We start from the raw sequence: 21,246 nt of genomic DNA on the forward strand, positions 1-21,246 counted from the left end.
GTTGGGTCCTCTGCTTGGCTGATGAGCTCAGCAGCCTGTTGGAGACAGATGAATGACAAGTGACAGCATGAGTGAGTGGGAGCCCAACCACAGCCTTCTGACTTGGGCAGAAGAGAGCTGAGTGCAGGGCTGCTGCTTACACTTCCTTTCAGGGCTCTAGGAGAGATGCAGAGCACTTTAAGACCATCACTGTAGATGATTTCATACAGCCACCAGCGAGGGCTGTGCAGAAAGCAGCAGTTTCCCTTTGTTACGGAGCGGGAACCAGGCAGTGCCTGGGAAGGTTTTGTGAGGTGGCTGTGTGAGTTAAATCCAATCTGCACCATTAGCTGCTAATTAGCATTTCACCACTCAGCCCAGAAGCCCCAGGGGAACTGCCAGCAGCACAGCAGACGGGTTTTGAAGCTACACTGAACTCCTGCAACACCTCCCCTTTTTGGGAGGATGCATCAGCAGAAAACTACAACAGGGAAGACAAGGTAGCAAGAGGCTGCTTCCACCAAACACCCCACCCCACCTCTGTTAGGTGGATTTGGCCACGTAACTTCAGCAAGATTCAGCCACCTCCATTGTAAAACCCTTCTTAGCACCGAGGCTTCCTGGCTGGGCAGGAAGCTCAGGCTGAAGGACTGTCCCCTAGTCACAGAACTGTACTTGGAAAAGACCTTTAAGATGACAGAGTCCAACTGTTCTCCAACTGTACCAAGGCTGGTGCCAAACCATGGCCCTCAGCACCACATCTCTGCCTCTTTGAAAGAGAGGTGGGGATTCAACCACCTCCCTGGGCAGCCTCTTCCAGTCTCCAAAAAACCTTTCAGTAAAGTTTCTTCTAATATCCAACCCAAACCTCCCCTGGTGCAACTTGAGGCCATTTTCTTGTCCTAGTGCTTGTTCCTTGGGAGAAGAGACCAACCCCCACCTCACTCCAACCTTTCAGGGGGTTGTAGAGTGCAATAAGGCCTCCCTCTCATCCTGCTTTTTCTCCAAGCTGAACAACCCCAGCTCCCTCTGCTGCTCCTCACCAGCTGTTCTGCAGACCCTTCACCTTCACTGCCATTCTCTGGCCATTCTCCAGCGCCTCAATGTCCTTCTTGGAGTGAGGGGCCCAAACCTAAACCCAGTACTCAAGGTGTGGCCTCAGCAGTGTTGAGTACAGGGCAAATTTTTACCCACATCATCCTGATGTGGCTTGAACTTCAGAGCTTTGATAATACCATCAAACCTCAGAAAGAAAACTGGCAGCAGAATATACCTAGGGCTGTTTTAACAAGTGACATTTTAATTTGTTTGGAAACAAAAAAGAAGGTTTAGGAAAAGAGAAAAAGTAAAAGTTATGCAGCAAGCTGCTCAGTCACAGGTGTTAAAACATGCAGAGTTTAGAGGGCTACGAGTTTCAGTGTGGTACCATGAACACAGGAGAGTCAAGAGCTGAGTAGACACAGTGGTTAACATGCCAAACATCTCTACCAAAATGACTGTCACCTAAGCTTTGTTTATTGGTAACTCACTTTTAGTAACCTGAATTCACAGAGAAGCAGTAAAGAACAAAATAAAGAACTACAGAGAAACACAGGTTACACATGCAAATTCCTGGTCACATAGCACGTGTGCAGGTACATTAAAGAGCACAGTTCTAAGGAGTCTTGACAAAACCAGATCTTAACAACAGCAACAACAAAAGTAAAAAGGGTTTAAAATGCAGGTATGAAAAAAAATTACAGGTGAAGAATATAAAGAGGCTTTGTTTTGTTTGGGGTTTGGGTTTGTTTTTTTTTACATTTCAGGACTCAAATGCTGCTTTGGAACATTACTAGAGATGGACAACAGCTACAAGATTCAAGTAAAAGCAGGAAGAGCTCGAGGAAATAATACTGGTCAGAGGAGAATGGGCATTTACTTGTCACTAAAAATACAGGGAACAGCTGAATGGGCAAGTCTACCGAGAGCTTTGGGAGGGGGTGGGAAATCATCACAAAGTTGTAAAGCTGACTAATCTCTAAAGGTTTCCTATCTGCTATAGAACAGCAATGACATTAAAAGAAACTGCAGTTCAACACTTAAGAAACTTGCAACTTACATTTTAAAGGCTTCTTCCAGAGTGAAATGCAATGACAACCTTACACTGGAAATCAAACAGCTGCTAGGCTCAGACTGAAATCTGGAATGTTCTAGGATAAAACTCAAAAATACAGAGGGGGGGGGGAGCTTTGTAGCTTTTATTGAGAATGGAACTGACAGACACATTTCTGAAAAGCTTGAAAAGCAGGTAAATTCCACTTAAATCAAGTTTGCCTTTCCATGGATCAGCCTTCCACAAGGGTGCAAGGATCTTGAACAGCGTGTCGAAGTGTCAAAACAAAAACAACTTGTTGCCATTCTCGCATGAAGAACAAATTTGTGTCGTTAACTTAACTGCTTTATGCCTTTTCCTTTCTTTTTGCTACAACATTTAAACACAGGACCAGACCTAAAATGCCTACTGTTTTTCACTAAACCCAAAAAAGAAGACAGTATTCCCAGCTACTACTTGTACTGCTTTTAAAAAAGATTAAACATTTAAAAACCAAAGCCACTTGCTTTCCTTACAGCTTGCTTTAAGCTTCTTTCTTTTGCCTGTAGTCTTCTGCCATTTTATCCAGAATTTTCTGTGGAAAGAAAGCAATCGAGGGTTTGGGTAGGTTTCAGGAGTTTCTCACAGCAATAAAACACACACACAAAAAATAATCTAATTGGCCAGTCTGAAAACCTGTGAATATTCACCGACAGGACTGGCACTTCTCCATGTGCTGGAGCGGAGCTCCCCCGCAGTGGGCCACTATCTGTTTGTCACCAAACGGCTCACTGCCAGCAGAGGCCCAGTGGCAGCCTCTGGGAGCATCATCTGCTCCTGCTGGGAACACCTTGTGGCAGGCTGGTGAGCTACCAGAATTCCCTGCCATTTTTTCATGGGCTTGTGACAGCAGCTGTGCCACTTACCTGGGTGAAGCTTGCTGCCTATAAAGGCAGGGTCAGCACATCTCCCCCTCCCTAGAGAAGGGTTATTTTGGAAGTTTGAGGGATTTGGGATCACTTTGATGTCATTTAGTAGCAATTGTCATGATTTATTTACTCCTGTTGCTCTCAAAGTGAAGGAGGCTCCCAGCTGGAGAAGTGCCTTGCCACTGTGACACAGAAGCTGCATTTCCCCCCCACTTCCTTCCTTCCCCCATCCCCAAGCCACACCAATGCTGAAAGTCATTCCAGAGCAGCTCACTAGTCCTTCATGCCATGGGAAAAACCAAAAAGGCAAAATCAAACCCACATTTCATTTAAGTGATAAAAGCTAATAAGTTGGGATTATTTCCCCCACCTCCCCTCTTACATCAAGCCTTTAACATCCCATCATCAGGTACCTCAATGGGAAAAAAACCAAAGAAACAAAACAAAACCAAAACAACAAAACAACCAAAAGAACAAAAAAAGCTATGGGTGATGGATGAGGTGGGTTTCTCTCACTCTAAGATGGTAGCTGAGTTTCTATCTGCTCCTTGCTAATGTTTGCTTTGTGATACTGATTTGTATCACCTGCCTTGGAGGGCCCTGGATCCGTTTAGGGTGCCCTATGCGTTACTGCAAGGGAGGAAAGCAAACGTTTTGAGTCTGAGCCACGGAAGCCACCAGGGTTTGTTTTCAGCTCAGTAAGCAACTGCTGTGACACAGTTGGTGTGAACACTGCATGGTTCTTGGAATTTCCTTTAGGAGTTCCCTCTCTGGGAGGTGGTATTGAAAAGCAGCTCGCAGTACGGAAGATAGAGCAGCAGCATTATCATTCATGCCATGCAATCACGGGACACCTAATCCAATCAGGAGTTGTAAAACATGCTCACAAAATCAGAAGTTGCAAATATGGATTTATTTTGTCTTTTTGGGTATCTAAAAACTTCAGCTTAAGCTCTGCTGACTGATTAAAAGCCACCCTGCAAGGCACAACTGGAAGGGATTTGCGTCACCTGTATTTCACTCTGCACCCCTACTGCTAAAACCTGGCTTTTACTCCAACTGGAATGGCCTCTGATCCAAATTGACAAGGAAATCCCCTCTTTGAAACGTGTCTCCTGCGTGTTATTTGCACAAGATGAAGTTTTGGAGAGTTAAAAGGAGTTCTTCTAGAAGAAGCCAAATTTCCACTGCCTGAAAGGTTTGTTTGGGGTTTTTTTTTTTGGCTCCTCAGTCCAGTCTCGTTCAGCTCTGTTCCCCAGGAAAGAATCACGCCATTTAAAATGAACAAGGTTTTTGCCTTACCTTCAACTTTTGATAATGAGGAAGGCTGCTGCAATGGGTCTTTTTTGCAACATCTTCATTTGTGTAGAACAGGGAACACAATTTGCAATAAAACCCTGTTTTGGGTACCACATAATTCACACCTAGAGAAGTAAACACCACAAAATAAACTAAGAGATCTACTCTACAGCATTGCTTTTCAATTGTCATATGTCATTTCAGCTAAAGCTCAAAACGATTCATTCACTTCACATTAACAGCTGCTTTATCTTTCAAACTCCTTGGTTTAAGTTTAGTCAAGCAGGGGCCTAGGAAGAACCAAGTCTGTGCAGGCTTTTGCTTGTCTTCTTTCCACTTTAAAAGCCACCTTCATTAAGCTGAAATTAAGGGTCCGTTTCTATGCCTTCAAAACGAACTAACAATGCTCTGTGATCAATTCCTGAGGATTTAGTATGACTCTAAGCTGAGTACACTGCTGTGCTTTGTGCTAGGCATTGAATTTGTGCTGCTAGAGTATACCTCTTCCAATTGAACTGCTTCTGCCTAAGGAAAGTGTTATGGAGAACTGTATGAAAATAAAGAGGGGGAAACAAAACACAACAAAAATAAAAAGAAAGAAAATTCTAGGGGTGAGGGCAGGAGTGAAGAAGGGGAGGAGAGAGGGAAACCCTAAAATGAAAGGTTCAGAGGCAATGTGTTGCCAGAAATCAAAGTCAAATGGAATGAGAAACGCTACTGCGGTGCTCAGAGACGGGTTTGGAAAGGAACGGAAAGAGCCTTACCAAGGGGAACGTTTGGCTGGTAGGGCCCAATCCGGAACTCATCTGGGATGAGAGCCTTGTCTGCGACGTTCTTTGCTTCCTGCTCGTCCTGAGGCTCTGTGCTTTCCTGGGCGTTCTTCTCGGGATCCTGTGGTGCTGTGGCGTCAGAGCCTTCGACAGGCTCAACCCTGACGTTCTCTTCCGGCTTGGTGCCGTTTTCTAACGTCTCGCTCTCCTGCTCCGCCTCCTCAATCTTGTCTACCTTGATCTCTGCCAGGCTGTCATCGTTTTTGGTGGCAGATTTCAGAGCCAGCCCTGCCTTGCGCAGCTTCTGGTGGTCAGAGTCTTCCTCGTCACCAACTTCATCCAGAGTGACGAAGCCTTCCATGCTCCGCGGAAAGCCACCCACATAGCGCTGTGGAGAAAAGGGTTTCCTTCAGTCAGGCTGCTCTGAAATGCTTCCTGCAAGCTGGCTGGAGCAGCAGCAAAGAACCACCTTCTACACAGGCCTCTTGGAAAAACACTCAAACTCTTCCTTCAGGACCTGCCTCACTCCTACAAAACACTACTCAGCCAGCAGGGGTGTAGCAAGCTCTTTTGGCATATAAGTAAGAGGAGTTCCCAAGGGATCAGTGCTGGCTCCAGCCCTGGTCAACATCTTTATCAATGACGTTAATGACAGGACAGACAGGCATGCAGACAGAGCATCTGCTCAGTAGGTTTGCTTACTATACCAATTTCCTTACTATACCAAACTGGGAGGCTTGGCTAAGACACCTGAAGGCTGTATGGCTTGGTTGTCCATTAAGACTTGGCCAGACTGAGGAGCTAGGCAAGGAGGAACCTAATGAGGCTCAACAAGGGTAAGTGCAGGGCCCTGCACCAGTACAGCTTAGGAGGTGATCTGCTAGACAGCAGCCCTGTGGAGAAAGACCTGGGAGTCCTGATAGACAACAAGTTCTTCACGGGACAGCAATGTGCCCTTGTGGCCAAGAAGGCCAATGGGATCCTGGGGTGCATTAAGAGGAGTGGGTCCAGCAGATCCAGGGAGATTCTTCCCCCCCTTCTACTCTGCCTTAGTGAGGCCCCACCTGAAATACTCCATCCAGTTCTGGGGCCCCCCAGTTTAGGAGTGACACACATCTACTGGAGAGAGTCCAAGGATGATAAAGGGACTGGAGCACTGCCTTATGAGGAAAGGCTGAGAGACCTGGGGCTATTTAGTCTGAGGAGGTGAAGACTGAGAGGGGATCTAATAAATGTCTATGAATATCTGAGGGCTGGGTGTCAGGAAGGAAGGGACAGCCTCTGCTCACTTATGCCCTCTGACACAAGGGGCAGCCTCCTGCCCAGGGACACAGTGGCCCCAGGCACAGACTTACAGTCCCAGTTATTCCATGCAAAGCATCCTGGGGTGAGCCAGGCTCCCTTGTCCTGCAGGCAGATGGTCCCTCCCAGGACTTCCTTGGAAAGTTCCCAGGAAGCACACATCCCTGCTGCCTCCCCTGAGAACAGCACTAACATCTCCACTCCACTGAGTTTGCCACACCACAGCAGCATGGGTTGAGGACCAAGAACAATTGATAAACACCTTCCCATAAGGTGGAAGCAAGAAGGCCATAAATCTCAGTGGTCTTGCACAATTACAGGAGAGGGGATGGTTATGAGCCTGCAAAAATGAGCTTTACATCACCTTCCATCACCAACACCCTGCACTGGGCGCTCTGGAGTTGGCCAGCAAAGCCTTTGTGGCTCCTTTCTGCCATGGTGTGAGTGGACCACAGTGCTCATCACCTGCAGACCTCTGTTGTGCCATGGCACCCATATTCTTAAAACCCACACTGGGGCTTTTTAGTCTGAAGACTGAGAGGGGATCTAATCAATGTCTATCAGCATCTGAGGGCTGGGGGTCACGAAGGAAGGGTCAGCCTCCACTCCTGTGCCCTGTGATAGGACAAGGAGCAATGGATGGAAACTACAGCACAGGAAGTTCCACCTCAACATGAGGAAGAACTTCTTCACTGTGAGGGTCACAGAGCACTGGCACAGGCTGCCCAGAGAGGTTGTGGAGTCTCCTTCTCTGGAGACATTCCAACCCTGTCTGGATGTGTTCCTGTGTAACCTGCCCTGGATTCTATGGTCCTGATCTGGCAGGGGGGTTGGACTTGAGGATCTCCAGAGACCCCTTCCAATCCCTAACATCCTGTGAGCCTGTGATCCACTCACCCAGACTCAATTCCAGAATAAGGATTTTTTTCCATCAACATCTGATCTTCAATTTGCACATTTCAGGCTATTTTTACTCTACTCCTACTTCAAAACTCCTTCTAACCCGAGTATTTTAAGTGGAAGTCATTTTGGAATCCACAAGTTTTGTTTTCATCTGAGAGAGCCCCACAAAATTCTCACCTTCATGCCTGAATGAGAGGTAAGAACCCTACCAGAACAATTTTGTGCCCACTACTAGTATGAAATTTCATTTAAAAAAAGTAATTTAGAGCTCTTCTTTGAAGTAGTGGAAAGCTTGGAGCCTCCACATTAAAAGAAACAAACCACCAAATAAAACCAAAGCCAACCAAACAAATCCACACCAAAACCTCACAATCAAACAGAACATCCCCCCCAAAAAAACAGCCCCCAAACCAGGGAGGTCTTTTACAAACTTCATCAGAAGACAGCAAATTTGCCTGAATCCTGAGTTTTTGGAAGCATTCCTGCTGATGGAGGCATCAGCAATCCACACACTTCACAGCAATCATGAGCAACAGTGAAACAACATCAGCTTGAAAGGTCTTCAAGGGAGCAAGTTTGGGATCTGAGGCAGAAACTCCCCTGCTGTGTGTTAGCACTCTTAAATCCCAACACCATGTAATGGGCTTCCTGGCAGAAGGATTCCCTCCAAACTGAAACCCCTGCACAGCTACACAAGGAACATGCCTCTCTTTATGCAAAACAGGATTCCAAGTCAATAAAGTTACTACAACTCTGCTTGCTACTCCCTATCAGGCAGCAGGAGTGAAAAAGCAGCTGGTAGGACAAGGCACAACAAGCATGGGATCATCTGGGGAGGACAAGGAAACTCACACAGCAAGGAGGCTGTGACTGGAGACACCTTCAAACTTTTTTTTCCTCCAACTGGCAATGGGCCTTGGCTAACCACAAGTGGACTCGGCTACCTTTCCAGCTAAGCATGAAGTGGAGATGTGTACAATTCTGTCCAAGTCTAGATTAACCTCAAGTCCCAAATAAGTAATTTTTGGGATTTCCTTGTCCTGCAGTGTACTCATAGGAAGCCACTACAGGCAGTCATGAAAGACTGCTCAGCTCCTGGCTGCTTAGAATGAGGCAAAAAAGGGGTGAGAGGCAAGAGAAACTCCTGGGTGGCACTCCTCAAGATAATTCCTGTCAAATTCTGTCTTGCCAGTTTGTCCAATCAGCGATTTCTAACCATTTTCCTCCAGAAGCTGCATCCCATGGGACCTTCCATTCCCTCCCAGGAGCTTTAACACCCATTTCTCTTCAGAGGTGTGCCATGCACATGTTTTAAAGACCTCCAGGAAAGACCTGAAGCAGAATGTCTGTGGTGGGCTAAGTCAGGCAGGGTTTGCATACCCAGGCCCTCACAATTACCTTCTTCAGCTTCTTCTTCGCTGCTGGACTGGCCGCAGCATTCCCCTCGGTTTTGACAGTCGCGTCCTCAGCCGCGTCCTTCTTCTCCTCCGCGGTCACATCTGTTAGGTTGGCGACATCTGCATCATCCCCTGCCGAGCTGCCGCTTTCTAGCAGTGCCGCTGCTTCCTCCTCGTCCACAAGCAGCTCATCTTCAGACTCCAGGAGTAAACTGGGCTCATCTTGCTCTGTCTGTTCATTAGTTTTAGTGCCCGATGGCTCGGCAGCATCCTCTGGTTTCTCCTCTTTTACTTTATCTTCTGCATTGCCACCTTCAGGTTTCTGAGGAGCGTCTGTTTTGGACTTCTTATCGCTTGGAGAATCTTTGTTGTCTGGAGAGTATGTTCTCTTCCTGTGAAGAACAAAGAAGACTTGCATGTGAGCCTGAGGAGAGCCTACAAATGATTAGAAAAAGGCAGGTTCTATTTTTCTAGACAAGCTTGATAAAAGATTGTGTGAAGGTGGAGGGGAACATGAAGGATTCCATTCCTCAAACATGAGAAGGTTACTTCAAGGAGGAACTGTCCTTGCAGGGCAGGACAACTGCTCATGAGTTTAAGTGGCAGGAAGGGAAGGCTAATTCAGGACTGGAAAAGATTTCCTGAGGAGGATGTGAGCTCTCCAGCCTCAGAGGAAGAGGGTAGGCAGGACATCAGAAAGTTAATCTCAGGGCACAACAAACAATAATTTGATCTCAGACCTTGCCTGGCTGCCTTCTGCATCATTTGTATACTCTGAGTGAGCTATTTTCACCTTTCTTTGAAACAACTTGATGCTTTACTAATAGGAAATTACCTGGTTTTATCCTTTTTCAGCAGTTCAACTCCTTTGTTTGGAATCTAAAGCCAAAAAGAAAGGATTTGTTAAGTCCCAGCAGAGCATTACTTATCCAAGTGTTGCAGCATTAACTCGGAGCAGGCAGCACCACCTAGCCAAGCACTTCCAGTTAACATTTCTCCACAGGTTCTCTTTGACCATGCCCACCCACCAAGCAGTAAATAAACCCTGCCAGCCTAGAAATCTCATGTCTTTACCCAAAGTAATTACCAGTTACTCAATACAAGTGGGATATCCTGCTCCAGAGAATTCACACACAACTCCTCTTGTTCATGAGCTGCTACAATGTGGTGCAGCCAATGGCACAGATCACTTTTCACCTACCTTTCTTCTCCGTGCCACCAGCAGTGGGGCTACATGGAAAGCTTTAAGCAGACTCACATCACTTATTTAGGAGTTACTGAACAGGAAGCTCCACTTGGATGGCAGTAACATGGAAACAACTATTCGATGCATTGGTGGAGTACTCAAGTTTGCCCAAAGTGCTCATTTTTGGGGCATGATCATATGCAACAGTAAGATTTCTTCATACTCCACCACAGAAAGCTGCTCTTTTTACAGACAGCTTGACAGTTCAGCTTTCTTCTGCATTTCTACCCAGGGTCCTAAGCCTGCTGGAACAAGGCTTAGAGTATTAACCTGGTGTTAATGTCAAAAAAGCAAAGCTATCAGCCACCCCTTCTCTCCTAGTTACACTCTAAGTGCTAATAGAACTGCTTCTTAAAAATTGGATCATAAAACAATCTGTCTGGGTTGTTGGGGTTGGGTGCATCTCAGGGATCAAAACACTTTCTGGTACTGAAGAAAGGTTTTGGCTGACATCCAGTGCAGGAAACATTCTGTTGTGATAGTCATAGTTTAAAGGGAGTCCCTAATGTATGTTGTCATTTTGCTGTACACAAGAGGACACGGACAAACTGAGCAGAAGCTGTGAACAGCCAAGGACTGACATATGAGGAGATGGTTTTGCCACCCAGCTTTATCATTTTCAAAGAGAGCAAGAAAAGCAGAACCCCCCATACAACACATCCTAAATAGAGAAGTGTTCATTAAAATCTACACCTGAATACTAGTAGCTGTTTGGGAGCTTGCTTTAACAGAAAGAAAAATCCTTCTCCTTTGTTCTAGGCCTGACACCACTGTACTTCAATAGCCAAAAGGTACTAAAGCAAATCCATTCTACAAGCAGCCCTGAATCCTCACAGTCAGCGACACCTGTACTTCACAGAATCACAGAATTGTCAGGGCTGGAGATGTATTACCATTTCCAGTGCTTAACCTCCACATTCATCTGCTGATCTTGCACCAGCCTTTTTCTTTGGCAGGGAAAGCAGCCCCTCCACATCTTAGAATCATAGAATTGTCAGGTTTGGAAGGGACTTCAAGGATCATCCAGTTCCACCCCCCCTGCCATGGGCAGGGACACCTCACACTATATCAGGTTGCTCACAGCCACATCCAGCCTGGCTGCAAAAACCTCCAGGGATGAGGCTTCCACCACCTCCCTGGGCAGCCTGTGCCAGTCTCTCTCCACCCTTATGGGGAAGAACTTCTTCCTGACGTCTAATCTTAATCTACCCTCCTCTAGCTTGGATCCATTCCTCCTGGTCCTATCACTACCTGACACCCTAGAAAGTCCCTCCCCAGCTTTTTTGTAGCCTCCTTCAGATATTGGAAGGCCACAGTAAGGTCTCCCCAGAGCCTCTTCTTCTCCAGACTGACCCACTCCGACTCAGCGTGTCTCATATGGGAGGTGCTCCAGCTCTCTGATCATCCTTGTGGTCCTTCACACCTTCAACTACAATTAAACACCTAAACCCACTACTTACCCTTAAGACCAGTTTCTTGTATTTTTCAGATAAATCCACTTTCACACATCTGCCTTGGAACCAAAGTGCTTTGTTAGCACAATGCTCAACCATAGCTAAAGCATCTTCTCTGGTCTCCATCTCGATGAAAGCCTGAAAAGGTTGAAACAGACATTAAGAATGCCTGGGAAACACACACTACTTCTGCAGGCAAAGCTAATTGAAACACTTCCAAGTACTGAGTCAGAATGGTGAGATTCAGCTATGAACATCCTCTCCAAACTAGCTCTAAATACCCTGAGCTTTTCAACTCAGTAAGATCTGTCCCACGGTAAGTTCTGGAAGTAAAAAAACAGGCATTTAAGTAATGGGGGGGAAAAAATGCCCATGAAGTAAAATGATTCCAAATTTGGTGCTTAACACCATCTGGGAACTCCAGGGTGGTTAAGGAACTACCTCTGTATTTTATCTGTATGCTTGAAGCAGAAAAGCAGCAGCTGCTGGTTGACAAGTCCTGCTTTGGGAGGTGATCCTCCAAGGGACAAGCTTGTGACAAAGTTTGCTGAACACACTTCTAAAGCACACTTGTGGCCAAAGTATCATTAGCAGAGAGAAAAAGCTGTTTCTGCATCTAAAAGACAGCAGGAGGTTTCAATTTTCCAATGAAACAACATCAGGGAGAACTTCCTAGGGGTCATAGGATAGATTCTAGCAATGTTTCACTCCACAAATGTGGCATTAGGGGATTCAGACACTCATCTCTGAAAAAGCACTGGGATTTCCCATTTAACTCAAGGGAGGAACAAACTGGGACAGCAAAGCTGGAAAATAAGCAGAGCTGAATACTTTAAACTCCTATTTATAGAAATCCTGTATGTGTACATCCAAAGCATTTACAGGCAAGGCACTAACTTCAAACTTTATTCACAGAGCCACTGTAGGACTGCTTTTAAAGAATGGAAAGTAAAGGCTGACAGAAATGTGTAAGAGTGAAATGTAGTTGTTACTGTTTCATAGGTAATGGGTTTTCAGCCTTAGAACAAAGCTGCAAGGCTCTTAGACACCTGCATAACAAAGGTTAAGCCTCAAGGCCAAGTACATCTTCCTCAGAGCAGCTCACACAACAGGAAGATGTCCCAGTCAGCTTCGTGCCAAATGATCACCTACATACATCTCCAGTCAGTCCATACCCATGCTAGAGCAGCATGCTTACACAGGCACCAGCTAAAGGCACAGCATCTCTTCACAGGACAGCCCAACCTCTGCTCAGTTACCTGGCTTTTCATCCTCATGAGAATGTAGTTCTTGATTTTTCCATAGGGTTCAGCCAGTTTGAGCACTGCGTTGTCAGAGTAACCCGAATGAGGCAAGTTGCTCAGGTGAATCACACGACCAAGCTCTGGTTTGGGAGGCTCATTCTTCTGGTCAGGCTTACCCTCAGGCTTCTACAATGAAAAGGGAATGAAGCTTTTCAAAGCACACATTACATAAAATATACATTGATTTACAGAATGGTTTAGAAGGGATCTTAAAGATCACCTAGTTCAAACCACCCTGCCATTGGCAGGGACACCTCCTACAGGCCCAGGTTGATTAAGGTCTCATCCAACCTGGCCTTCAACACCTCCAGGGAGGGGGCATCCATGACCTCCCTGGGCAACCTGTTCCAGGGTCTAACCACTTTCACTCTTTCTTCTTAATCACCAGTCTCAATTTGCCCTCTTCTAAATCAAAGCCATTGGCCCCCTGTCACTACAAGCTCTTGCAGAAAGTCCCTCCCCAGCTCTCCTGTAGCTCCTTCATGAACTGGAACACTGCTCTAAGGTCTCCCTAAAATCTCTTCTCCACACTGAACAGCCCCAACTCTCAGCCTAGCCTCTTAAGAGAGATGATTAAGATGATACAGGTGAGAAGTGCATGAAGAATAACTCAAATACAACAGCCTCATACCACTGACTGCCCCAGAGAAAATCAGGCAAGGTTAAGAAGAGCAGTAAAGTTTTACCTTTATTCTCTTATACTTCTGTGACAAGTGGACTCTGACTGGTTTACCAAACACCAGGGCAGGTGTCGTCGAGTAGTATTCTACTGCAGCCTGGGCATCTTCAGTGGTTGACATCTCAATAAATGCCTGAATTAATATAGAAAGAAATTAAACACTTCTCCTCCAAGAAGCAGTTCTGTTTAAAAATCTTCCTTGCTGTCCTGTAAAAACAGCTGCATCAACCAGGAAAGTTACCTTTTGGTTAGGACATGAACTGACCTGCAGAACTTGGCATGAATTCTGCACGCTTTATTTAGGTGCACAGACAGAGCTATTTGTTTACATTCTACCTAGATTTGGCTTCAGAACATTCAATTACTTCCTGCTTTTTCTTTTCTGTGATACTGGTTTTTTCCACACTCAAAACCATGACTCTCTGTAACACAGACTAAGAGCAAAGTGATGTTTTTTTCCCAGAGACTATAAGAGAAGAATTTACCCTCTTAGTGTGTTTCAGAGAAAGCTGAACCAAAGGACTTTATCTCACCTCATTGATCTTGTTCAGAATCAGGTGATTTGTAATGATTCCAAATGGTTCAACGAGCTGAAGCAGCTGGTATCTTAAGTTCTTTCCCCTCTGGAAATCCATGATGTGAACAACTCTGCTTGTCTCCTGTTGAAGGTAAAGCATGCAGACACACCATTTAAAGACAACGTGCATCAACTAACCTTAAAAACAAAGTCTGTCAAGGCTCTGCTCTACCTGCACCATTATTTTCTTTTCCAGTTTTTAAGCCTCCAGTAGTAACCAAACCAAGATGCATAAAGGCATGGAACCTCCAGACACTTCCACAGAGGAAGATGTCTGAATGTTCCTGTCCCACAGCTTCATCAGGTGAGGATGTTTTAACAGGGTCTGTACTTTGGTGAACAGTTAAAATCACAGAATCATTACAGTTGGAAAAGACCTTTAAGATCAAGTCCAACCATTAACCCAGAACTACACAGTCCAATGCTAAACCATGGCCTTCAGCACCACATTCATGGGGCTTTTTCATCACTCCAGGAACAGGGATTTTCCATCACTGCCATGGGCTGCCAGTTCCAGGCCCTGGCAATCCATTCGGTGAAGAAATTGTTCCTCATGTTGAATCTAAACCTCCCCACTGCAACTTGAGGTCATTTGCTCCTGTCCTATCACTTGTGACTTGGAAGATGAGACCCACTCCCATGGATTTGCAGAGCTGTTCCCTCAGCTGCTCTTCACCAGCTCTGTTTTTCAGACACTTCCCCAGCTTGGTTGCCCTTTTCTGGGTAGGCTGCAGCCCCTCAATGTCCTTCAGGGAGTGAGGTGCCCAAAACTGAACCAAGTATTTGATGTGTGGCCTCACCAGTGCCCTACAGGAAGCGGGGGATGATCCCTGCCCTGCTCTTGCTGGCCATACTGTTCCTGATAAAGGCTAGAATGCTGCTGGCCTTCTTGGCCAGCTGGGCAAGAAGGCAGCACAATTAAAATTCAGTATTAAAGCTTTAATATTTACACACACACAAACAAAAATTCTTCAATATCTTGAGTTTAAGATAATGCATTCATTCAAAAGAAAACTTATGAAAGCAACCAAAATTAAATCACAGAATTGTGGAGTTCACAAAAAAAGCTCCCCCACCCAACAATAAATTTTTAATACTAACCACTCTGCCCTTCTGCATGTGTCTGGGTCCTTGCATATTTCCATTTCCAGCTCCTTTGAGAAATTAAAAGAATGAACAAGCTTAGTTCAGCCTGCAAGACTGGCATTAACATGTCTCTTCACAAGCCCTTAAAGAAAGCCAAGTCATTTGTGTTACTAAACCACAATGACATCAAGTTTTAAACCCCAATTATTTCATTAGGGTCAGAAAAGGCTGTTAACTTGTTTGGTTTAGAGCTCTGGTAACTTGAGGTCCTCCTTCCTGATCACTCTGTGCAGGTTAACGCTGAGGAAAGAGCTGCATGTACTGAGTGCAGAAGTAACAGAGAATGAGTAAGATTTGCCACAACAAAACCGCCTCTGCACAGGCAAGATGTGAAGCCTCTTTAAAGATACTCTTTTTAAAATGGATGTTTTAGGCGCAGAAAGATTCCATAGCTTTGGTGGTTGAGGCCCCATCCCTGGAGGTGTTTAAGACCAGGCTGGATGAGGCTCTGGCCAGCCTGATCTAGTGTGGGGTGTCCCTGCCCATGGCAGGGGGGTTGGAACTAGATGATCCTTGTGGTCCCTTCCAACCCTGAGTAATACTATGACACTATGAGCTTTGGTTCTAAACCAACACCATAATGCCCATTTTACTATGAAACACCCAAGAAAAAGCCTTTCTGATAGCTTGGCTCAAAGTTATGTTTGAGAGGTTTGGCAAAGTATTATTTTAACAAAATGAAGGCACCTAAGACCTAAGAATTCTTTTACAGCATCTGAAATGTTTGTACTCTGTCAGGACTTGAGTAAATTAAGCAGTTTGTCTCTTTTAGTTACTCAAATGATTTAAAACACAAGGAAAATTCAGGCAAGACATTAATTCTTAAGTCTGCCCTCTTGTAAGGAAAGGCTTGCACCAACTGCCTTTACCTTTCTCAGTTGCCATTCAAATCTATTTGCCAAATTAATTTGAACTTAAGGGGGGGGCAGAATTACTTAAAAGGCTGAATTACTGCAAGTTTCACCAGAAAATCTTCACCAACAGGTAGGTAGCCAGAAAGATTGATGCCAAGAACTTCTAGGCAAGAAAAAGTACAAGTCCAAACAACATGGCTAATCAAACTGTTCAAAACCCCAGCTATAATCACATAGCTGGTAGCCAAGAGATGGTAGAAAGGGGAAAGTGTGGGAGATCTGAGTCTTTGGGCAGGGAGGGACTGAGAAGTGTTTTGTTCTGGTGAAGTACTGATAACAAAACAGACAAAGAAAAACAAATCAAGAACCTAAGTCTTGTAAAAGTAGGGGCTGGTTGGTATTACCTCTTGGCCCAACAGGAGGTCCTCCAAGGTGAAATGGAGGTGGTGGTGGTCCCAGAATTCCAGGTGCAGGGTTTGTGGACTGCTGCAACATAAAGGGATCACCCCTAGAAAGAGGAGATTAAAAAAAAAAAAAAATCTTATTTAAAAGAACCCAAACATGCAAAATCTGTGATGCTTTCATTCTGAAACAGACTCCAATCTCTGCAGAGCATCTAAGGAGAAGTCAGCTTCAGCTCCTTTCACTGCTGCTCTTCATTAGCAACACACAAAGGGAGGTATCTGTGTGAAGGAAGTGTGCTGTTTCACATGAAATGTTAACAACACCTTCCACTTCAAGTAAAGAATTATAAATGCTTAAAAATTCATTGCTACTTACATTCCATGTCCTGAATCACTGTCAGGATTCCATTCTGGGTATCTTAAAAGAAGCAACAATAAAAAAAAAAGGTAAGATAAAGTCTGCTCCAGCTGTGTTACAATTTCCATACAAGCAGCAATGCCCTTCTGTGCTACCACAAACATATGGCAACAGTGCCCACTGCAGGAGAAACAAGGAGAATCTATCAACCATCAGCATGCCTCATGACAGGCTGCCTGCAGAACAGGGCTGTCAGTTTACAACACAAACTGCACCTTTGGTATACAACAAATATTTACAAGCTGGGCTAAGGGACTCCTGAAAACTGGCAACGAACTCTCAAGAGTGACCAATAAGTTGAGGGAGGTCCTCCTCCAGTCCTACTCTGCCCAAGTGAGCCTACAGCTGGAATACTGGGTGCAGTTGTGGTTTCCCCAGTTCAACAGAGATAGAAAGCTACTGGAGAGTCCAACAGAGGCTACAAAAATGCCAAGTGGACAGAAACATCTCTGGGAGGAGGAAAGGCTGAGAGCCATGAGGCTGTTGAGCCTGGAGAAGTGCAGCCCCAGAGGGCATCTGAGCAACGCTCAGCAAGAGATAAAGGGTGGGGGACATCATAAGGATGTGGATTTCAGTGGTGCTCAGTGACAGGACAAGGGACACAAACTGGAAGCCAGGAGGTTCCATGTGAATAGGAGAAAATTCTTTGGTGTGAGGGTGCTGGAGCCCTGGAGCAGGCTGCCCACAGAGGTTGTGGAGTCTCCTTCTCTGCAGAGATTCCAACCCCTCCTGGCCATTGTGCTCCTGGGCAAGCTGCTGTGGGTGCCCTGATTTAGCAGGAGGGTTGGACTGGATGATCTCCAGAGGCCCCTTCCAAGCCCACCATGCTGGGATTCTGCAGTTGTTAAGATCCAACTCTTTAAAATGCTGCATATAGATCAGTAGGATTCAGGAGTCATTCACTGACATCCCTTTTGTCCTGAACAGGCTCTTTTAAGTTTCTTTTACTCCCTACAAGGCACTGCACGTTCTCTAAACCTGCTTTGTGCCCTGTGACTGACCATTCTTTAGCTGTCCCTGCCCTCCTGCCCCAGGAATGAGTAGAGTTGTTTAAATTCATACATTTCAAGCAGCAGCTGACAGCGTCGGCTGTGAGTCGCTCCATTGATATGGTGGTTCCACTCCTGCAGCAAAGTAAACAGTTCCAAATTAGAAGCCACACTTGACAAGCCCCTTGGAGCACAACCCTGCTGTACAGCGCAGTTAACTTCTCTTCTAAGCTGAAGTAGGGAAGATACATGGATAACAAAATCCCCTTTCTGTAGTGCTTTAAAGAGACACTGAAATTGGACCTACCTCTCAACTCCTAACCTGGGTGAAAAGGTGGCTGGTGAAAAAACATCTGCTGCAATCTAAGGGTAGGATCCTGCCTCAGAGGCACAAAGCTCACCAGGGGAGAGCTGCTACAGCACATGGGGTGTATCGCTGCCATTCCAACTTCTCCCACTGCATGCTGAGGTGTTTCTTTTGTCCTCTGTCATTTGAGAATTTCCTCCACTCTCTCTGCTTCTTTCCTCAGGCTTTTAAACATTAATTTCAACCAAACACTTGAGTTTTAGAACCATAAAGCAGCCAAGAAATCACCAGGAATACAGAAAGGAAAGACTAAAAGAAACCAAAGTATGTAGCCAGGGCAAACTACAAGTAGACAGGGGAAACATAAAAACCACAGCAGGATTCCAGGTGAATAATCAAGGGGGAAAAAAAGATCTAAATTACATGGTACAAAGGAGGAATAATGGAATTAAACCACATCAGGCACCTGCTTCTGCTGCAGCACCTGCTTCTGGCACCTCCTTCTGGTTCCTAGTAAGGAATGAGGGCTTCCCACTGTTTCTCTGCAGACTGTTTTGATTATGGAGTCATTTCTTTCATGAGGAGAGAAGGCACAGGGACTCCTCCTGCATCACACTGCCTCTCTCCATATCCAACAGCACTAGGCTGTGCTATATTCACCTGAATAAAGTGACAGAACTTTGCAAGTTCCACTGCTGCAGGTCTGTGAGCCACTCTGCTGCTGCACAGTTAGCAAAGGGACCAGCAGAGACAGATGGGGTCAGTTAACTTCAGGTTCACAGAGAAATGAAGGGGACAGCAACAAAGGTTTTTTTGGGGGGGGCAGTTTAACAGCTGAAGATTCTCTCAACACCTACATTTTCATGTGAGCACCTGTGTTTCACTGCCCAATTCTTTTACATGCCTCTTCTTACATAGGTATTTCTGCTCAGCACTTATAAATCATTTGTTTCCCCTGATCACTCACCTTTCCTGATTTTCAGTCTCCACCACACTACAGCCACCCTCTTGGATGCAAGATGTCCACTCCTGAGGCTTACTCTAGTGTTTCCATATGCTAACCATCTACCTCACACTGTTCACAAAGGAAAGAACCCTGGATTTGAAGCCTCCCATACAGTAATGTTGTTGAGCTGCACTACTCCATGATACACGACAGAATGTGGAGCAAGACAGACATTTCATTTCTTTTATAGATATGTAAAATGACAGCTCCACCTTTTCTTGTTAACTGCACAAGATGAAAGGTTCTGCAACTATAAATTAATAAATGTGCTGGCAACTAGGATGAAAAATTCACCAAACTCCCACAAGTAAACCTGCCCACAAAACATTCCATACTTTGGGTTTAAGTTTCTGCAGTTTAAAACTTATTTAGTCCTATACTACAGAACAATCTTTGAAACACTAAAACCCCTCTACATTTGGGTGCAGAATCTGTAAAGCCCCAGTGGGCTGCTTGTGCTAGATGTAACATGCTTTGAAGCTGTTTTAACACACCAATTTAATACTTTTATGAACTGAAGTGGAAGTTATCTGCAACTAGAGGCAAAGCTTGGGAGATTTAACTCTCATTATATTTCAAATACTTTTCAATGGGGAAAAAAAAAAAAGGAGTTCTGACATTAAAAAAAAATCCTATGTTCTCTTTCCCCAGGGAAGGTTCTCAGAACAATAGCTCATCCAGACTATTCATTTTTCACTCAATACAATTCTTAACCTGGACTTCACTCCCTACCTTTATCCAGCCTGAGGCATCACTCCTCTGAGGGCTAAGGGCACTAGGTATTGACAGACACTAATTAGTACGAATGCTCAAAGTTAAGGTGGAGCAAATCTGAACTGAGTCCTTTAAAAGTGAAGATTACCTTTTGCCTTAACGCTGTGAGCAAGAGGACAAGCTGTTCTTGAGAAAAATCAGGCCAAACCTAAGCACCTAATTTTAGACAACTCTCTTATCGGGGACAGGGCCACAATTTCCTTTGAGATGTAGTACCATTTCCACTGCTTAACCTCCACATTCATCTGCTGGTCTTGCACCAGCCTTTTTCTTTGGCAGGGAAAACAGCCCCTCCACATCTTAGAATTGTCAAGGTTGGAAGAGACCTCAAGGATCATCTAGTTCCAACCCCCCTGCCATGGGCAGAGACATCTCACACTAGATCAGGTCGCTCAGAGCCCCATTCAGCCTGGCCTTAAAAACCTCCAAGGATGAGGCTTCCACCACCTCCCTGGGCAACCTGTGCCAGTCTCTCACCACCATCATGGTGAAGAACTTCCTCCCAACATCCAATCTGAATCTACCCACTTTATTTTAACTCTACTCCCCTTAGTCCTATCGCTACCCAACATCCTAGAAAGTGCCTCCCCAGCTTTCTTGTAGCCCCCTTCAGATACTGGAAGGCCACACCTCATTTCTTGTCAAAGGGAATTGGATTGACAAAATGCCTCAAGACGCTGGGGCACAATTTACTCCCCAGTTACAGGGAAAACAAACTGGGTCTTACAACATTAAAGCACAAATTAAAGATGAAATTAAGAACACTGCTAAAAGAAAAAAACCCAAACCAGATGACTGCTCTGCCATCTGAAGTGATACAAAGGGTATTTAACCCCTTGCTTGGGCTTGAAATACACATTGCTTTATCTTAGGTTTTTAAAAAATCTTCAATGTTTTGTTTTATTTGGTGGGCAAAATGAGACTGTGATATTGCAGCATGAAGTCTGCATTGTCCCAGCTAAGAACAGCCTTCCCTTTCTGCTTTCCAGAAATCTTGGTTCAGATCAGACTACTTTACAGGTTCTACTCAATTCTGTTTTGTGGAAGATCCAAAATAAGAACTTCTGGAATTGTTAGGTATGCAAAGCAGAGGAAAAAAGGAGAGAAGAGAGAAAAATTCTGGTGGTGATATGACTTCTGTAATTACAAACAAAGCCCAAACTTGGGTTGTAAGAAACAGACGCTCCAATCTCAATTATTTTATGGTGTGCCAGCAGTTTAAGTCAAAGTATATTCCTAAAACCCAGATGATTTTAACTGTTACAGAAGAAGTCAGCTCCTTAAGTTATGCTGTCAAAAGAATTTGGTATTTCTCATACCTGGAAAGCTATTTCATGTTGGATATCCTTTTGATAGATCTTCATAGCAGAGCAAACTAAGAACCAACAAGGATTTAAAACAAAGTGCTAAAAAGAACCCTACTTACAGGATTTACTGG

At 45.0% G+C, this 21,246-nt stretch overlaps 1 protein-coding gene across 4 annotated transcripts in view; it reads right to left on the bottom strand.

Moving 5' to 3' along the window:
• Positions 1-1,472: 1,472 nt before the first annotated feature.
• MATR3 (matrin 3) overlaps positions 1,473-21,246 on the bottom strand; it is a 30,549-nt gene continuing 10,775 nt past the window's right edge. For 3 of the 4 annotated variants that reach the window (XM_068157743.1, XM_068157735.1, XM_068157759.1), the window contains 13 exons: positions 17,795-17,856; positions 16,691-16,732; positions 16,315-16,418; positions 15,012-15,064; positions 13,867-13,992; positions 13,341-13,466; positions 12,610-12,780; positions 11,357-11,488; positions 9,486-9,529; positions 8,652-9,042; positions 5,043-5,436; positions 4,282-4,403; positions 1,473-2,645 (listed from right to left, as the gene is read on the bottom strand). In XM_068157743.1, coding sequence (XP_068013844.1) covers positions 2,595-2,645; positions 4,282-4,403; positions 5,043-5,436; positions 8,652-9,042; positions 9,486-9,529; positions 11,357-11,488; positions 12,610-12,780; positions 13,341-13,466; positions 13,867-13,992; positions 15,012-15,064; positions 16,315-16,418; positions 16,691-16,732; positions 17,795-17,856 — 1,818 coding nt within the window. In that variant the 3' untranslated portion in view covers positions 1,473-2,594. The remainder of the gene's footprint in view (positions 2,646-4,281; positions 4,404-5,042; positions 5,437-8,651; positions 9,043-9,485; positions 9,530-11,356; positions 11,489-12,609; positions 12,781-13,340; positions 13,467-13,866; positions 13,993-15,011; positions 15,065-16,314; positions 16,419-16,690; positions 16,733-17,794; positions 17,857-21,246) is intronic. The other variant, XM_068157751.1, reaches the window with a different exon arrangement.

Source organism: Melanerpes formicivorus, unplaced genomic scaffold (genome assembly GCF_026170545.1).
Source record: "Melanerpes formicivorus ecotype bairdi unplaced genomic scaffold, bMelFor1.0.p_v2 SCAF_2, whole genome shotgun sequence".
Taxonomy (NCBI): Eukaryota; Metazoa; Chordata; class Aves; order Piciformes; family Picidae; genus Melanerpes; species Melanerpes formicivorus.